At 41.7% G+C, this 17,607-nt stretch overlaps 1 protein-coding gene across 1 annotated transcript in view; it reads right to left on the bottom strand.

Annotated features, from left to right (window-relative positions):
* The window catches only part of LOC109882474 (neurexin-3b-like), a 584,958-nt gene that overhangs the window by 375,732 nt on the left and 191,619 nt on the right, over positions 1 to 17,607 (bottom strand). The window contains exons 10-14 of the mRNA XM_031800486.1: positions 7,231 to 7,434; positions 4,235 to 4,261; positions 2,087 to 2,206; positions 1,439 to 1,551; positions 815 to 1,083 (exon numbers count right to left, since the gene is read on the bottom strand). Of these exons, the coding sequence (XP_031656346.1) occupies positions 815 to 1,083; positions 1,439 to 1,551; positions 2,087 to 2,206; positions 4,235 to 4,261; positions 7,231 to 7,434 (733 nt within the window). The remainder of the gene's footprint in view (positions 1 to 814; positions 1,084 to 1,438; positions 1,552 to 2,086; positions 2,207 to 4,234; positions 4,262 to 7,230; positions 7,435 to 17,607) is intronic.

Here is a 17,607-nt window from a genome sequence, read left to right on the forward strand (position 1 = left end):
CTTGCCTAGTCTTTTGGCATTTCTCACAACTTGGTAGTGAATATTTTCTTAACTATTCATGTTTTACTTGGACTATTTGAGTTTTATCACACCAACTAAAGACACTGAACCAACAAGGTGAACTCCATTATCTGACTCTTGCAAGCCCAATGCAGCCGTTTTCATCTCATTATCAAATCATTTTTTGGTAACAATTAAGTACCTTACTATAATAGTTATCTATACAAATTGTCAAAAAGCAACAACTATAGTTTCTGTAGCACAATTCTTTTCATTATTCTCATTTATCTGGGAGTGGTCTGAGTGAGGGAGCTAATTGGAGGCACTTAATTGGAGGGATATCTCAAATGGCAGAAATCAATTCAAATGGCAGAAAGGTTTGGAACTCTCTTTGTTATTGGTCTATTTATACAGCCTGGTGATGTCACCAGGTATGTCAAAACTCTGTCTATGCATAACCTGGGTTTTATTCATTCCAGAAACCGTTTACCACTTAAGAACCAAATGGAACGGAGCAAAACGGAGCAAAACAGACCAATTTAGGTAGGTGCCTCCCTGTTTTGTTTGCTTCCGTTTAAGAAACGTTTTGCAGCATATTTGTCATAATGAGTACACCCCTGCTGATTGAAGGTCCTGTGTAGATTGTATTTTCATCCAGCAACTATCAGGAAATAACATCACATTTTCTTCACAAACAGTTTCATCAGCTATTGTACAATACGATACAAATCAAAAGGGGAAAGTACTGTGACGACACTGGGCCTTTAATTACATGACTAAATACAGTTCAATAATGGTATCCTAACTGACTCACCCTTTGACCAGCTCCACAGCAATGAAGTCGTTCCCGTCTCCACTGTTGAACAGTATGAATCCGTCCGGCGATGTGGTCTTGAACTGGAAGAACAGGTGCATGGTGGTGTAGGCCTGCAGGGTAGCAAGCCCCAAATAGCTGCCCTTGGACTTGAAGGTCACCGGGTCAGCAATGATGGAGCGCATGCCAAAGCGGGCGTTGAGCTCACAGAAGTCAATATCTCCATTCTTACACATGTCAATGTAGAACATGCCGTTGAACTTCAGGCCCTAGGGGTTAGAGGTCAGAGGTCAGAGTTGGTTTTTGAGTTAGAGGTCAGAGGTCAGAGTTGGTTTTTGAGTTAGAGGTCAGAGGTGCGAGTTGGTTTTTGAGTATGATAATGGCGTTTGGTATCACGATAACCTAGTGAAGAAACTAATATTATGATAACTTCTTTTATCAACTGAAGAACAGTAGTATTGCACCCCTTTGATTAGCCTCTATGGTTAGGGAATAATAGCCAATCAGAGACTGTAATCTGGTCTGGCCATGATCCCCTCCTTCCCATGCAGGTCAGTGCCTGGCAGATGCCAAATTATGATTTATGATTGAACACGTGCTTCTGCCAGTACATGCTGGTCCTACCTGCAGGTGTCCAATGAAAGAGGAGGGGGAGGACGAGATGAAACGCTTCTCTGTCAGAATGCCTGTCTCCACATTATGGAACTCCAGACGGGTGTGGTCGCCTGCCATCTGGCCTGGAGAGAGAGAAGGGGACAGAGACAGAGAGCGAGAAAGAGAAAGAGACAGAGAGAGAGTGAATGGGAGAGAGAGAGAGAGGAGAGAGAGTGAGAGCGATAGAATGAGAATGAGAGGGAGAATAAGAGAGGGAGAGAGAGAATGAGAGAGGGAGAATCAGAGAGAGAAAGAGAGAGAGAGAGAAAGAGAAAGAGGGAGAGAGAAAGAGAGAGGGAGAATCAGAGAATCAGAGAGAGAGAGAAAGAGAAAGAGGGAGAGAGAGAATGAGAGAGGGAGAATCAGAGAATCAGAGAGAGAGAGAGAATGAGAGAGGAAGAATCAGAGAATCAGAGAGAGAGAGAGAGAGAAAGAGAAAAAGGGAGAGAGAAAGAGAGAGAAAGAGAGAGAAAGAGAGAGAAACATGTAGGGGGGGGAAGAAGGGTCAACGGGGTAAGGAGGAGGGAGAAAGGTAGGATAGGAATTTCAAAGGATTTCACCTCTTTATTACTAAAAAAAAGAGCAAATATATTCTCATCGCATCAGAACCAGTAGTACCTTCAGACATGTCTTCATCGACTGTCAGTTTGAAGTTTTTACCGCGTCGGACCACTCTGACAGAGTGCCAGTCATTATCATTGAGCTTTTGTCCCGCATATAGAGTCTCTGGTCCCTTGCCTGAGAACGACCGTTAGTTAGTTCAGGGTTAGGGTTAGTCAGCAACACAAACCAAACCTTTGTTTTCTTTGGGTGAGCTGGGGTTTGTCTACCAGTAACCAATTTCTGTAGGCCAGAAAATGAGAAAGTGTTTTGGGGACACTGATTGTAGCTGGGGATCTCGTATGTGGGACACCAGGTTGGGTTTCTTTCTGTGCCTGTTCTGTTTACTTTGCCCACTCTGAAATCAAAGAGTTGGTTTGGTTTACAACAACAATAGAGGAGAAAAGACCTGAAGAGATGATAATACATTACAAAGATATATGTTTGCACTTGATCATCTACCATCTCTTAAGATTCTAAATACAGTAAAAAATACAGTAAAATAATAATAGATGTTACGCTAATATTCTAAATACAGTAACATAATAATAGGTGTTACTCTAACACTAAAAATACAGTAAAATAATAATAGATGTTACGCTAAGATTTTAAATACAGTAACATAATAATAGGTGTTACGCTAAGATTCTAAATACAGTAACATAATAATAGATGTTACGCTAATATTCTAAATACAGTAACATAATAATAGGTGTTACTCTAACACTAAAAATACAGTAAAATAATAATAGATGTTATGCTAAGATTTTAAATACAGTAACATAATAATAGGTGTTACGCTAAGATTCTAAATACAGTAACATAATAATAGATGTTACGCTAATATTCTAAATACAGTAACATAATAATAGATGTTACGCTAAGATTCTAAATACAGTAACATAATAATAGATGTTACTCTAAGACTCTAAATACAGTAACATAATAATAGATGTTACTCTAAGATTCTAAATACAGTAACATAATAATAGATGTTACTCTAAGACTCTAAATACAGTAAAATTATAACTGGTGTTACTCTAAGACTCTAAATACAGTTAGATAATAACTGCTGTTACTCATAAAAGGGCTCAGATCTTTTTTCAAGGAGCATGAGACCGTACATAGGCAGAAATGCAGAAATACAGGCAGAATCAAATGTGCCTACAGTATGGAGAACGTTTCTTCAAAAACAAATTCCTCAACCACACACAAGAGGGCGTGTCAAGCCCATGGTGTGCAACCACAGGGAGTTCAATGTTTATGTTTATGTTTATGTGTGTACCTGCAGCCTCATTAGGTGTGTTGTGTAATCAGAGACATTGATCTGTATAATTAGAGTGAACGAGTGTGTCTGATCTGTCACTCAAACTGAGATCCACCGTCAAATAGAGCTGCAGCTGAGACACACTGTCAACCTCAGGTAGACATACATACACACACACACATATACACACACACATACATACACACACACATACACACGCATACGCACACACATACATACACACATACATACACACGTACATACATACACACACATACGCACACACATACATACACACATACATACAAACGTACATACATACACACGCATACGCACACACATACATACACACATACATACACACACACATACATACACACACATACGCACACACACATACACACACATACGCACACACACAAAAGCACAAAGAACAATCTTAAATAGAAAACATTCTTTGCAAACATTATTCAGGGCGTAAACCGAGTCCTTCTCATTAATAAACAAAGCCCTTGACTGCTGTCATGTTGTCATGATCAAAACAAACTCAAAGACCTCTTTATGAGTAAGAGCAGTATCACTAAATCTTTATAAGCCACACTACAATGTAACAAACATTAACTTTAAAGAAAAATGTACATATGAATTTCTGTAACATTTTTAAAGATTTTTTTTTTTAACCAACCTTAAAAAGATCAAGAAAAGTTGGCTAATTGAGTATTGCTAATTATGTATAGAAACATCACACTTTAATCATAAGGTCTTTGATCTTAGCTGATCTATTATCAATGCAATTTCCTTATCACACTTCTGTGCATTATCCTATCTATACAAATCATGTCAAAAATAATCATATTCATTTAAAGAAGAATTCTCCATCAAGTGGAGTATAGACTTACTGGTGTTACAGTTTATCCTGACACAGTCTAGATAGGGGGGAAATAAGTGACAGATGAAATCGCATCCTTCAAGGTAAAAGCTGCTGACATCCAAGAACAGAAACTCCACCTTCCGGGGACGGTCACATGACATCGGCGGCCATTTCAGGTAGTTAGGGTAAGTTGTGATGATGGTCAACATCAAACTGCCATTTTGGATCTATATCTTTTTTAGGTCTGAATAGATGCATAAAATATATTTTCAAAATATAATGTTGTTTTCAAATTTTAACTTGTGTTTTTATAGTTTAGGATTTTAAGCCTATTTTTTTAAATGGCCGCTTGCAGTTCATTGGCCACATCGATTTACTAACCCAGAATTTTGTAACCATACTTTGTTATTCTGCACCTGTAGCCATCAGTTATTTAAATGAAATGTATATCATATTGGAATATGATACATCCTTTAGGCTGCAAACGGTATACAAGAAAGTCCTATATCTCAACCAATAGGGAATAAGTCGTGCTGTGATTGGTCAGGTGATCTGGGTTAGGATCCATGTGACCCAGCTCGTCATGTACAGTCAACCGCAACAGAAAAGTGGGAGCAAACAGCGTCGATCCAGTCAGCACCAGCGCCGTACAGTGGCCTAGCAGGACCTCAGAGGGTTCCAGGCTACCTCAGACCTCAGCACTAACACAAAGATAGTAACGGTATAGGCTATGTGTGTATGAGAGAAACCAGCCAAATCCCATTAGATATTGTGTATTGAGGTCCTATATACTAGTCAGACTCTGAGAATAATATTTGGCAACATTAGGAAAGTGACAGTTATAATGTGTCCATAACATAATGTAAAACTGAGTGAAATACACAGATGAATTTCCATTGATCCCCCATCTTTATAAGCATACAGATAGAGGATCTTCATTTGAGCCAGTTTGCTACAGCAGGAAAATAGTCTTGCAGCAACAGGAAAAGTGAATGATTATTTTCGTAGGAGTTGATACATGTTTAGATAGAGTAAATCAAGTCTAGAAGCCTTTTTAAAACTCAGATACACTAAAGGAACATTTTCAGCAACAAAAGTGTGATCAAATTAAAGCAATTCAATATAGCTTAGTAGACCCTTCAAGGGATCTTAAAAATCGAAATAATTTAGCAAAATGATCCTTGATTTGACCTTCTTAAAACAATTCCATATCTTAATAGTACCCCCCCTTATGTGTTAAGATCCTACATATGTATGTGTTGACAGCAGTGGAGGCTGCTGAGGGGAGGACAGCTCATCATCATGGCTAGAATAGAATGTAATGGAGTTGGATACCAGTCCATTCAGAGCCATCCTCCCCTCAGCAGCCTCCACCAGTTGACAGGTACAGTTTGTTTGTGTTTTGCATGAGGGTGGATATAGAGGAAGGCAAGCTAGTCAAAGCTAGCTTAATGTTTGTGTCCACGTGTGTATAGATAAAGAAACGGATGCTGCTATACTATATGCCACCATCTGCAGGCTTGCTGTGTGCTGTGGGTTCGAGCTGCATGCTAGGCGGGCCGCAGGCTAAGGGCCATTGAAGGGGTGATCATCTTTGAACAAGGCAACATGGGAAATACCACCTACACTACTGTAGGGGTGCTAATGGGTGGAACCATGGACCAAACCAAAATAAAAATACAGGAAATAATCAACAAAACACGGTTACGACAACAAAAAACCCAGACAGTAAGAATGTAGGATAATAATGCATTATCGAGATGTAGTTATACAGTACCAGTAGAACGTCTGGACACACCTACTCATTCAAACGTTTTTCTTTATTTTTACTATTATCTACATAGTCGAATAATGGTGAAGACATAAAAACTATGAAATAACACATATGGAATCATGTAGTAGCCAAAAAAGGAGGTGTGATGGCGTGGGGGTGCTTTGCTGGACGCTGTCTGTGATTTATTTATCATTCAAGGCACATTTAATCTGCATTGCTATTACCACTTTATACAGCGATATGCCATCACATTTGGTTTGCATTTAGTGGGACTATGTTTTTCAACAGGACAGTGACCAAAACACACCTCCAGGCTGTGTAAGTGCTATTTTACCAAGATGGAGAGTGATGGAGTGCTACATCAGATGACCTGGCCTCCACAATCACCCGACCTCAACCCATTTGAGATGGTTGGGGATGAGTCGGACTGCAGAGTGAAGGAAAAGCAGCCAACAAGTGCTCAGCATATGTGGGAACTCCTTCAAGACTGTTGGAAAAGCATTCAAGGTGAAGCTGGTTGAGAGAATGCCAAGAGTGTGCAAAGCTGTTATCAAGGCAACGGGTGGCTACTTTGAAGAATCTCAAATATAAAATATATTTTGATTTGTTTAACACTTTTTGTTTCTATATGATTCCATATGTGTTATTTCACAGTTGTGTCTTCAATATTATTCTACAATGTAGAAAAAAGTAAAAAATCTAGAAAAACCCTGCAATGAGTAGGTGTGTCCAAACTATTGACTGGTACTTTATATCAGAACCTTTGGATGGGAAGGAGAGAAAAATGGCCATCATAATAAGAGGACCTTGTTAAGAAGTCCTGTAATTGAGGGGTGAAACAGGCCTATGTAATGTATAATAAAACTATGTTTGATAGCATATAAGGAACTGAACATCTCCAGCCTAATATCTGAGAAATGTTCCTTTCTACTTGTGAGCATGACTGACTATTTCTCAATATCTTAATGGAAATGACTGTGATAATCATGGATACGGTGATTTAATTGTTAGATTAATTGTAAAATATTCTACAGTGGCGACATAGCAGCAAAGCAAGAAAATGTAAATATATGATGCGGAGCAAATTAAAATACAATCCATGCAACTACTGTACAAGAAAATAGCTGTAGTTTGACTATAACAAAAAGAATTCATGAAAACAACGACTAACAAAAACTACTATGTGAAAACTTGAACAGACCTCCCCTGAAGACACCGGGACGGGGAGGGTTAACAGTTTCATACGATACCTAGGTTGACCGTGAGTTTGACACGGCCGCTGTCCAGCTCCAGACGGAGCGTGTCGGCAGAGTCCCGGGAGGTAGCGGCCATGAGGAGCCCAAATGCACGCTGGGACATAAAGCGTAGGGAGACGTCCTCTGCCTCTGTGTGCATCACGGCAGGCATCACCACCTTCATGTACATACTGCCGTCATAGCTCAGGATAGACGCCTCTGTAATAAAGGGACGGGGACGGGGGACGGGGACGAGGGGTCAGAGATGAGGAAGTAGCGCAGATAGTATATTGAAGCAATAAGGCCCGAAGGGGTGTGGTATAGTGAGTCCAATATACCACGCCTAAGGGCCGTTCTTAGCTGTGGTATATTGACCGTATACCACAAACCCCTAAAGTGCCTTATTGCTATTATAAGTACTTTACCAATGTAATTAGAACACTAAACAGTAAAGTAATTTGTCTCATGTTCCATGACTTACAGCCAATCAGGATCCAGGTCGCTAAACATTTGGTTTATAATGTAGCACACGCCATGTAACAGACTCAAATTAGCACGAATGTGTTTCAATGAAAGTTAATGGCAAAGTGGGATAAAAATGGATTTAACCATCAACTCAAAATACATGTCAAAATGGAAGAAAAATGACATATTTTAAGATACATAAAAATGCATAACCTAAATATAGTTGTTGTAATTCAGATAATAAATTAGTCCAGGAGTAAAATTTAGCTTAAGATATCCCATAATATGTTACATGGAAACACTCTGTGTGAAATAATAAGGTTTGACATGATTTTTTAAATAGCTAACCCTTCCTCTGTCCCTCATACATACAACATCTGTAAGGTCCCTCAGTGAAGTAGTGTATTTCATGCACATATTCAAATAGAAAGACCAGGGAGGCTGGCCATTCCATTATTTAAAAACACTACGCAAGAGAGGTACAAAGTACAACATCTGTTACACATGAACTCACAGGCCTACAGTACACATCCCTTGTGTCTTATTGATGAAAAAAACATGCCACATACACACTTAGACCCATGTACTACATCTATCACATGACAACACTGTTCCTGAATGCCCGGACTCCATCACGTGACAACACTGTTCCTGAACGCCCAGACTGCATCACGTGACAACACTGTTCCTGAACGCCCAGACTCCATCACGTGACAACACTGTTCCTGAATGCCCGGACTCCCATCACGTGACAACACTGTTCCTGAACGCCCAGACTCCATCACGTGACAACACTGTTCCTGAATGCCCGGACTCCCATCACGTAACAACACTGTTCCTGAACGCCCAGACTGCATCACGTGACAACACTGTTCCTGAATGCCCGGACTCCCATCATGTGACAACACTGTTCCTGAACGCTCAGACTGCATCACGTGACAACACTGTTCCTGAACGCCCAGACTCCATCACGTTACAACACTGTTCCTGAATGCCCAGACTGCATCACGTGACAACACTGTCCCTGAACGCCCAGACTCCATCATGTGACCCAAGCTCCAAACAAAATGATCAGCAAGCAGAACATTAAAACATCAACCTCTTCTTTCCTCTGCATTTTCCTCTCAACGCGTTGGGTTCCTTCACATGTTCTTTAACAAATACACCTGCACACACACACACACACACACACACACACACACACACACACACACACACACACACACACACACACACACACACACACACACACACACACACACACACACACACACACACACACACACACACACACACACACACACACACACACACACACACACACAGAGAACTCTCTCTCCTGACTGACACAGCTACAGTGCATCCCGACCTATTCAAGTTAAACAGAGAGATTAGGGCACCAGGGGACACATTTACTCGCAACACTACCCTTTTCTGCAGTTCACACCTGTCATCATGGTGGTGAGTGGCAGGCAGCAGGGCTATAATGCTGGAAGGTGTTCTGTTCTGGAAGAGATGTATTAAAAAGGGCACCCAGCTGTGAAATACCTGCTTTGACACCTCAGCTTTAAAATATAAAAATTGTCCTCTGGGCTCAGAAATGCAGCTCCATTTTATTTGGATTGAAATAAAAAAGGCTCTCTGTACATGCAAATAAATGTGCAGAGTAAACGTCACTCATGTTACGCTTTATGATGTTTCTGTGATTTGATATTGACATTGGTTTAATTTGAGCTTTTCTCATTGCAGTTACGTTTTATTTGAACGACAGAGCTTGACATTATATCTACAATTTACGTCAATCCAAAAGTCTCTATGCCTCAAATATGTTACGAAACCAGGTGCTTTCAACCATAGGTGATTTGATAACTCTTAGGTAACTAACAGCAACAACAGCTAGATACAGTAGCTAGCTGGTGTCCAGTAAACTATCAAATCAAATTATATTTGTCACACACGCCAAATACAACAGCTGTAGACCTTACTTACAAGCCCTTTAACCAACAACGCTTTAAGAAGTTAAGGAAAAAGTATTGAGTAAAAAATAGATCAGGAAAACAGAGTAAATGATTGTACCGCGCTCTGTAGCCCAGAGGCTAATCAGGGAATACCAGACCAGGTCAGGGCTCTCTACTTCTTTCTCCCCTCCATTTTCCAACGCTGACACATAAACGTTCACATACTGTAGGCTGCCATGCAAATGGACCCCGATTCTCTTTATAGTGCACTCCATTCGACCATGTCAGGCAGGGCCAAGCTTTTGATTTCAGCCCAGCCACGCCGGGCCCAGGTCCAAGATCACAGGCAGGAAAACCAGGTGAGAGACGTAGTGTGTGAGTGAGAGCGTGTCTGGCTTGCTGACCACAGAGAACAACTTGAATAGACATGGAAGGACACAAAAGAACAAACATTTATCAAGTGTGTGGTTTTTCTTGAAGAAAAATGCATTGCAGACAAGTTCAAGTGTTCAATACAAACTGAAGGTGTTTGTGAGGATAATATAAGATTCAGTCAGTACTATGAAATTGCTGCAGTTCACAAAATGTTAGGCTACACTAGTCTTGCAGTTAAAAAGCAATGCATGGAAACGATGAAATGCAAGGCATTTATTCCACATTAATCATATAAGAAGTACACTGTTAAAATAGAAAGACTACTCAAAACCCCAGCATTGTAAAACCATGAAATATAGTGCACCTTAGCTGAGCTCTGGTGTTTGGAGGGTGTTTGGAGGGTGTTTGGAGAGTGTTTGGAGGGTGTCCGGAGGGGGTTCGGAGGGTGTTCAGAGTGTGTTCGGAGAGTGTTCGGAGGGTGTTCGGAGTGTGTTCGGAGAGTGTTCGGAGGGTGTTTGGAAGGTGTTAGGAGGGTGTTTGGAGAGTGTTTGGAGGGTGTTTGGAGAGTGTTTGGACGGTGTTAGGAGAGATTTTGGAGTGTTTGGATGGTGTTTGGAGGGTGTTTGGAGAGTGTTTTGAGGGTGTTTGGGGCGGGTTTGGAGGGTGTTTGGAGGGAAACCCAATGTAAGTGTTATTACACACTGAATGTACCGTATTTCCAAACAGAATGGAAGCACTCTGAAATACCCAGAGTGGTTCTTCAATCTGAATAATTGTGTTTTATGATATTGTGGTGAAAACCCTTCTAGGTGTTTCAGTGCATTGTAAAGGCAGCATCAAAACACTAAGATAGCAAAGGTAATATGAGGTAACATTTGTAAAGTGGGCCTTCATCACTGGTATCCCTGTGAGAAGGTACATGTGAACACGGGTCTCCTGCTTAGTGCACTCAGCCAGTCTTTAGGACTAAACTGTTGTGCTGAACCACCCAAATTGGGCCCGATTCAGACTTGAGATAAGTAGTTTTAACACCAAATTGGGCCCGATTCAGACTTGAGATAAGTAGTTTTAGCACCAAATTGGGCCCGATTCAGACTTGAGATAAGTAGTTTTAGCATCAACTCAATAAAACATGGACTTAAGGCCGTGTTAAATGAACTTATCTCAAGTCTGAATAGGGCTTAGGGAGAATATTCTTGCGTGAAATTCCACCTTAATTTTACCTGTGCTTTGTTTAGACAGATGCTCCAGCACCACATGTTACTGCATCCTACTTTTGACATTCATATTGTTATCTTGTTGCTATATTTGCATATCTTAATCACCTATGCATTTTGCATATTGCTATTTGCTAATAATTTGTTCTTAAACTGACTTTCCTAGTGAAATAAATGTTATATAAAAAATACAAGACACCACACACAGAAATCAGAACCATGGACAGCCACATCATATTTAGCTTACGTTAATTGGACTAAATCGTTGTTGGTATGTTTTAGTTGTCACTGTATTAAACTAAGCATAAGTGATTAGAATACGTTGAAATAGAGAAGTGTAAATGGTGCTGGAATAGTGGAGGCAGCTGAGGACTGTAACTGTTTTTATTAAATGGTGTGTTTTGTATTGATTGCTGTGTTGGTTAACATTGTATTTGGTTGTTCTGTGATCAGGTCACCCTTGGGAATGAGACCCTGGTCACAATGAGCTTTCCCTGAATAAGGAAAGAATAAATCTTTTTTAATTTTTATTCTGAACCAGGAACCAAGCAAGTAATTTAAGAGTTTGGTCTTGTGACAATAGCTTATCCAAAGCTGTGACTCCTACTATGCTCATACACATATTCCCAGAGCTCTTCAGTACCACAACATATGGAGAACAGGAGGGAGGACGATCCCAGAGCTCTACAGAAACACAACACATGGAGAACAGGAGGGAGGACGATCCCAGAGCTCTTCAGCACCACAACACATGGAGAACAGGAGGGAGGACGATCCCAGAGCTCTTCAGTAACACAACTGCTGCTCCAGTTTCAACTGTTCTGCCTTATTATTATTCGACCATGCTGGTCATTTATGAACATTTGAACATCTTGGCCATGTTCTGTTATAATCTCCACCCGGCACAGCCAGAAGAGGACTGGCCACCCCACATAGCCTGGTTCCTCTCTAGGTTTCTTCCTAGGTTTTGGCCTTTCTAGGGAGTTTTTCCTAGCCACCGTGCTTCTACACCTGCATTGCTTGCTGTTTGGGGTTTTAGGCTGGGTTTCTGTACATCACTTTGAGATATCAGCTGATGTACGAAGGGCTATATAAATACATTTGATTTGATTTGATTTGAACACATGGAGAACAGCAGGGAGGACGATCCCAGCGCTCTACAGTAACACAACACATGGAGAACAGCAGGGAGGATGATCCCAGAGCTCTTCAGTAACACAACACATGGAGAACAGGAGGGAAGACGATCCCAGAGCTCTTCAGCAACACAAAACATGGAGAACAGGAGGGAGGACGATCCCAGAGCTCTACAGTAACACAACACATGGAGAACAGGAGGGAGGACGATCCCAGAGCTCTTCAGTAACACAACACATGGAGAACAGGAGGGAGGACGATCCCAGAGCTCTTCAGTAACACAACACATGGAGAACAGCAGGGAGGACGATCCCAGAGCTCTTCAGCAACACAACACATGGAGAACAGCAGGGAGGATGATCCCAGAGCTCTTCAGTAACACAACACATGGAGAACAGGAGGGAGGACGATCCCAGAGCTCTTCAGTAACACAACACATGGAGAACAGGAGGGAGGACGATCCCAGAGCTCTACAGAAACACAACACATGGAGAACAGGAGGGAGGACGATCCCAGAGCTCTTCAGCAACACAACACATGGAGAACAGGAGGGAGGACGATCCCAGAGCTCTTCAGTAACACAACACATGGAGAACAGGAGGGAGGACGATCCCAGAGCTCTCCTCAGCAATGAGGTGATTATAGCTACTCAAGCACTTTGGAGACTAATAACTGGTTTACGCCCTGGTAACAGGCTAGGTGATCAGCGCCTGTATGGAACTAAATGTGTCTGTGGTGTATGTGTCTCTCTCTGTGTGTTTGTGTGTGTGCATGTGTGTGTGTGTGTGTGTGTGTGTGTGTGTGTGTATGTGTGTCTCTCTCTGTGTGTGTGTGTGTGTGTGTGTGTGCGTGTGAGTGTGAGTATGAGTGTGTGTGTGTGTGTGTGTGCGTGTGTGTGTGCGTGTGCGTGTGTGTCTGTGTGTGTGTGTCATTGATGACACTGACACACACACACCCACTCCCCCACATACACTACACTGCTGCTATGCATACACAGCTGTGTGTAATTCTGAAGAGAGACATCAACAGCTCTGAACAGCTCATCTCAGATGGTAATTAAGGAAGGGGGAGTTAGAGCCACTTTACATAATTATAAATAGTGGCAGAAGATGGAGGGAGCAGGAAGGAGGGAGGAAAATGAGGAAGGTTATTAACAACATGAAAGCATCACAGCACAGATCTGTGATATGGAGATGGAGGGGGTGGTCCATGTTGAGCTCAGCACGGTTTTCTGTGAAGTATAATTTCTGCAGAAGCATTTAACATGGAAGAAAACATTGCAGATGTCTGTTTTGAAGTGTTGGTGTGTGTCCCCGCTGAATGTGTGTATGTCTGTGTGCGAGTGTGTGTTTACAGACTAAAGTCCCTCTCAGAGATAGGCAGCGGGAAATGGCTCCACTTGACAGAAGAGGCTCTATGCGGCGAGCGGACATAATTCCCCGTAATCCACCCATTTCACTCAGTGTACAGAGAGAGACAGAGACAACATTATGTCAGTGTTTCAACAGAGACAACATTATGTCAGTGTTTCAACAGAGACAACATTATGTCAGTGTTTCAACAGAGACAACATTATGTCAGTGTTTCAACAGAGACAACATTATAGCAATGTTTCAACAGAGACAACATAATGTTGTGCAACAACATTGTCTGCTACAACACAACACTGTGCTATCTAGCCTCCAAACGAGCTTCAATGCCATACAACACTCCTTCCGTGGCCTCCAACTGCTCTTAAACACTAGTAAAACCAAATGCATGCTTTTCAACCGTTTGCTGCCTGCACCCGCATGCCCGACTAGCATCACCACCCTGGATGGTTCCGACCTAGAATATGTGGACATCCATAAGTACCTAGGTGTCTGGCTAGACTGTAAACTCTCCTTCCAGACTCATATCAAACATCTCCAATCTAAAATCAAATCTAGAGTCGGCTTTCTATTCCGCAACAAAGCCTCCTTCACTCACGCCGCCAAACAAACCCTAGTAAAACTGACAATCCTACCGGTCCTCGACTTCGGCGATGTCATCTACAAAATAGCTTCCAATACTCTACTCAGCAAACTGGAGGCAGTTTATCACAGTGCCATCCGTTTTGTTACTAAAGCACCTTATACCACCCACCACTGCGACCTGTATGCTCTAGTCGGCTGGCCCTCGCTACATATTCGTCGCCAGACCCACTGGCTCCAGGTCATCTACAAGTCCATGCTAGGTAAAGCTCCATCTTATCTCAGTTCACTGGTCACGATGGCAACACCCACCCGTAGCACGCGCTCCAGCAGGTGTATCTCACTGATCATCCCTAAAGCCAACACCTCATTTGGCCGCCTTTCCTTCCAGTTCTCTGATGCCTGTAACTGGAACAAATTGCCAAAATCACTGAAGTTGGAGACTTTTATCTCCCTCACCAACTTTAAACATCTGCTATCTGAGCAGCTAACCGATCGCTGCAGCTGTACGTAGTCCATCGGTAAATAGCCCACCCATTTTACCTACCTCATCCCCATACTGTTTTCATTTATTTACTTTTCTGCTATTTTGCACACCAGTATCTCTACCTGCACATGACCATCTGATCATTTATCACTCCAGTGTTAATCTGCTAAATTGTAATTATTCGCCTACCTCCTCATGCCTTTTGCACACAATGTATTTGGACTTTTTTTTCTAATGTGTTACTGACATTATGTCAGTGTTTCAACAGAGACAGAGACAACATTACGTCAGTGTTTCAACAGAGACAGAGACAACATTATGTCAGTGTTTCAACAGAGACAGACAACATTGTCAGTGTTTCAACAGAGACAGCATTATGTCAGTGTTTCAACAGAGACAACATTATGTCAGTGTTTCAACAGAGACAACATTATGTCAGTGCACAGAGACAGAGACAACATTATAGCAGTGTTTCAACAGAGACAACATTATGCCAGTGTTTCAACAGAGACAACATTATGTCAGTGTTTCAACAGAGACAACATTATGTCAGTGTTTCAACAGAGACAACATTATGTCAGTGTTTCAACAGAGACAGAGACAACATTATGTCAGTGTTTCAACAGAGACAACATTATGTCAGTGTTTCAACAGAGACAACATTATGGCAGTGTTTCAACAGAGACAACATTATGTCAGTGTTTCAACAGAGACAACATTATGGCAGTGTTTCAACAGACATAAATACAACATTATGGCAGTGTTTCAACAGACATAAATACAACATTATGGCAGTGTTTTAAATCCCCTATCCATTCAGGAGGCCTTTTGCCTTTTGGTAGGCCGTCAATGTAAATAGGAATTTGTTTTAAACTGACTTGCCAAGTTATATAAAGGTTAAATAAAAAATAAAACAATAAACAGTGTAATGTAGAAACCATGTTTCTGTATTTTAAATTATATACTATTATATTATATCCTATTTATAATGAGCAGATAAGCAGCAAGTCAGATGTGTATTTGACCAAAATGATGGCGATGTTTTGATATATGATGTTAGTCAGATGATTGCAAAATGTCCTCCCAGTGGGTTTTCTGATTCATCTTCACACACACACACACACACACACACACACACACACACACACACACACACACACACACACACACACACACACACACACACACACACACACACACACACACACACACACACACACACACACACACGCACACACACACACACACACACACACCAAGGAGGTCATTCAAGATTAACTTTGAAATTGGACGTCTGTCTATCCATGTCCTGAGGACGTCGGAAAAATGCCTTCAAAACCGGCCACTAGTGGTAACAGTGCACACTATTACCATCAAGAAGTATTTGGTTTTGTTAAGGTGTTGTGGATGGTGATGGGGATGGTGATGGGGATGGTGATGGGGATGGTGATGGGGATGGTGATGGGGATGGTGATGGGGATGGGGATGGGGATGGGGATGGTGATGGTGATGGGGATGGTGATGGGGATGGTGTTGTGGATGGTGATGGGGATGGTGATGGGGATGGTGATGGGGATGGTGATGGGGATGGTGTTGTGGATGGTGATGGGGATGGTGATGGGGATGGTGATGGGGATGGTGATGGGGATGGTGATGGGGATGGTGATGGGGATGGTGATGGGGATGGTGATGGGGATGGTGAAAGGGTGTAAAGCATTGACTCTGGATCAGAAGGTTCCGTGTTTGAACCCAGTCGTGGACATAGTTATTTTTATATACAGTACCTGTCAAAAGGTTGGACACACCTACTCATTCCAGGATTCTTCTTTATTTTTACTATTTTATACATTGTAGAATATTGAATAGTGAAGACATCAAAACTATGAAATAACACATATGGAATCATGTAGTAAATAAAAAAGTGTTAAACAAATCTAAATATATTTTATATTTCACATTCTTCAAAGTAGCCACCCTTTGCCCTGATGACATTTTTGCACACTCTTGGCATTCTCTTAACCAGCGTCATAAGGTAGTCACCTGGAATGCATTTCAATGAACAAGTGTGCCTTGTTTAAAGTTAATTTGGGAAATGTCTTTCCTTTTTAAGAAGTTTTGACTCTCGTGAGCTACACATCAAAAACCTAGCCAGCAGACTAACAAGCTAGCCAGAAGAAACAAGCTAAAACAAACCTAGCAAGGGGAGCTAATACAACTACATCAAACGACCAAACTGAGTCAGTAAACCAAAAAGGAGCACGGACTAACTTTAAACATATCTTCAGTTTTTTTTTGTGTGAAGATGTTTCTCTTTTTACAGTTTTTGAGCTAAATAAGAGCTAGCTAGCAACAGACAAACACAACCAGTTGCCATGGCAATGGGGCAGCAGAGCAGCAGCAGCAATTGTAGCAGAGCACACAAGCATCATGTCCCCACTCCCCCTCAACACTGAATCCATTCTCTACCCTCCAGAGCCCAAAAATGACACAACGAGGAAAGAATTTAAACAGACACTGCTAAAGGGGAGGCCAGAAACCCTTTTTGCAGACCTCTACCAAAACGGTGATGTGGGTAATCTCATCTTCCTCACTGACCAGCCAAATGCTTGGCGCTCAGCAGTCTGCTCTCACTACCCATCCATAAAGAAAGAGGGAATCTGTAATGGGTGGATGCTGACAGTGACGACACTGACAGAACCATGATAACAATCAACCTCTACAAGACTGGGACTGTCATGGTGCCAGGTCATCTTAGGCTGTTTGAAACAGACTTTCAGACCATTAAGGAGAGAGAGAGAAGG

This window comes from Oncorhynchus kisutch, linkage group LG21 (assembly GCF_002021735.2).
Source record: "Oncorhynchus kisutch isolate 150728-3 linkage group LG21, Okis_V2, whole genome shotgun sequence".
Taxonomy (NCBI): Eukaryota; Metazoa; Chordata; class Actinopteri; order Salmoniformes; family Salmonidae; genus Oncorhynchus; species Oncorhynchus kisutch.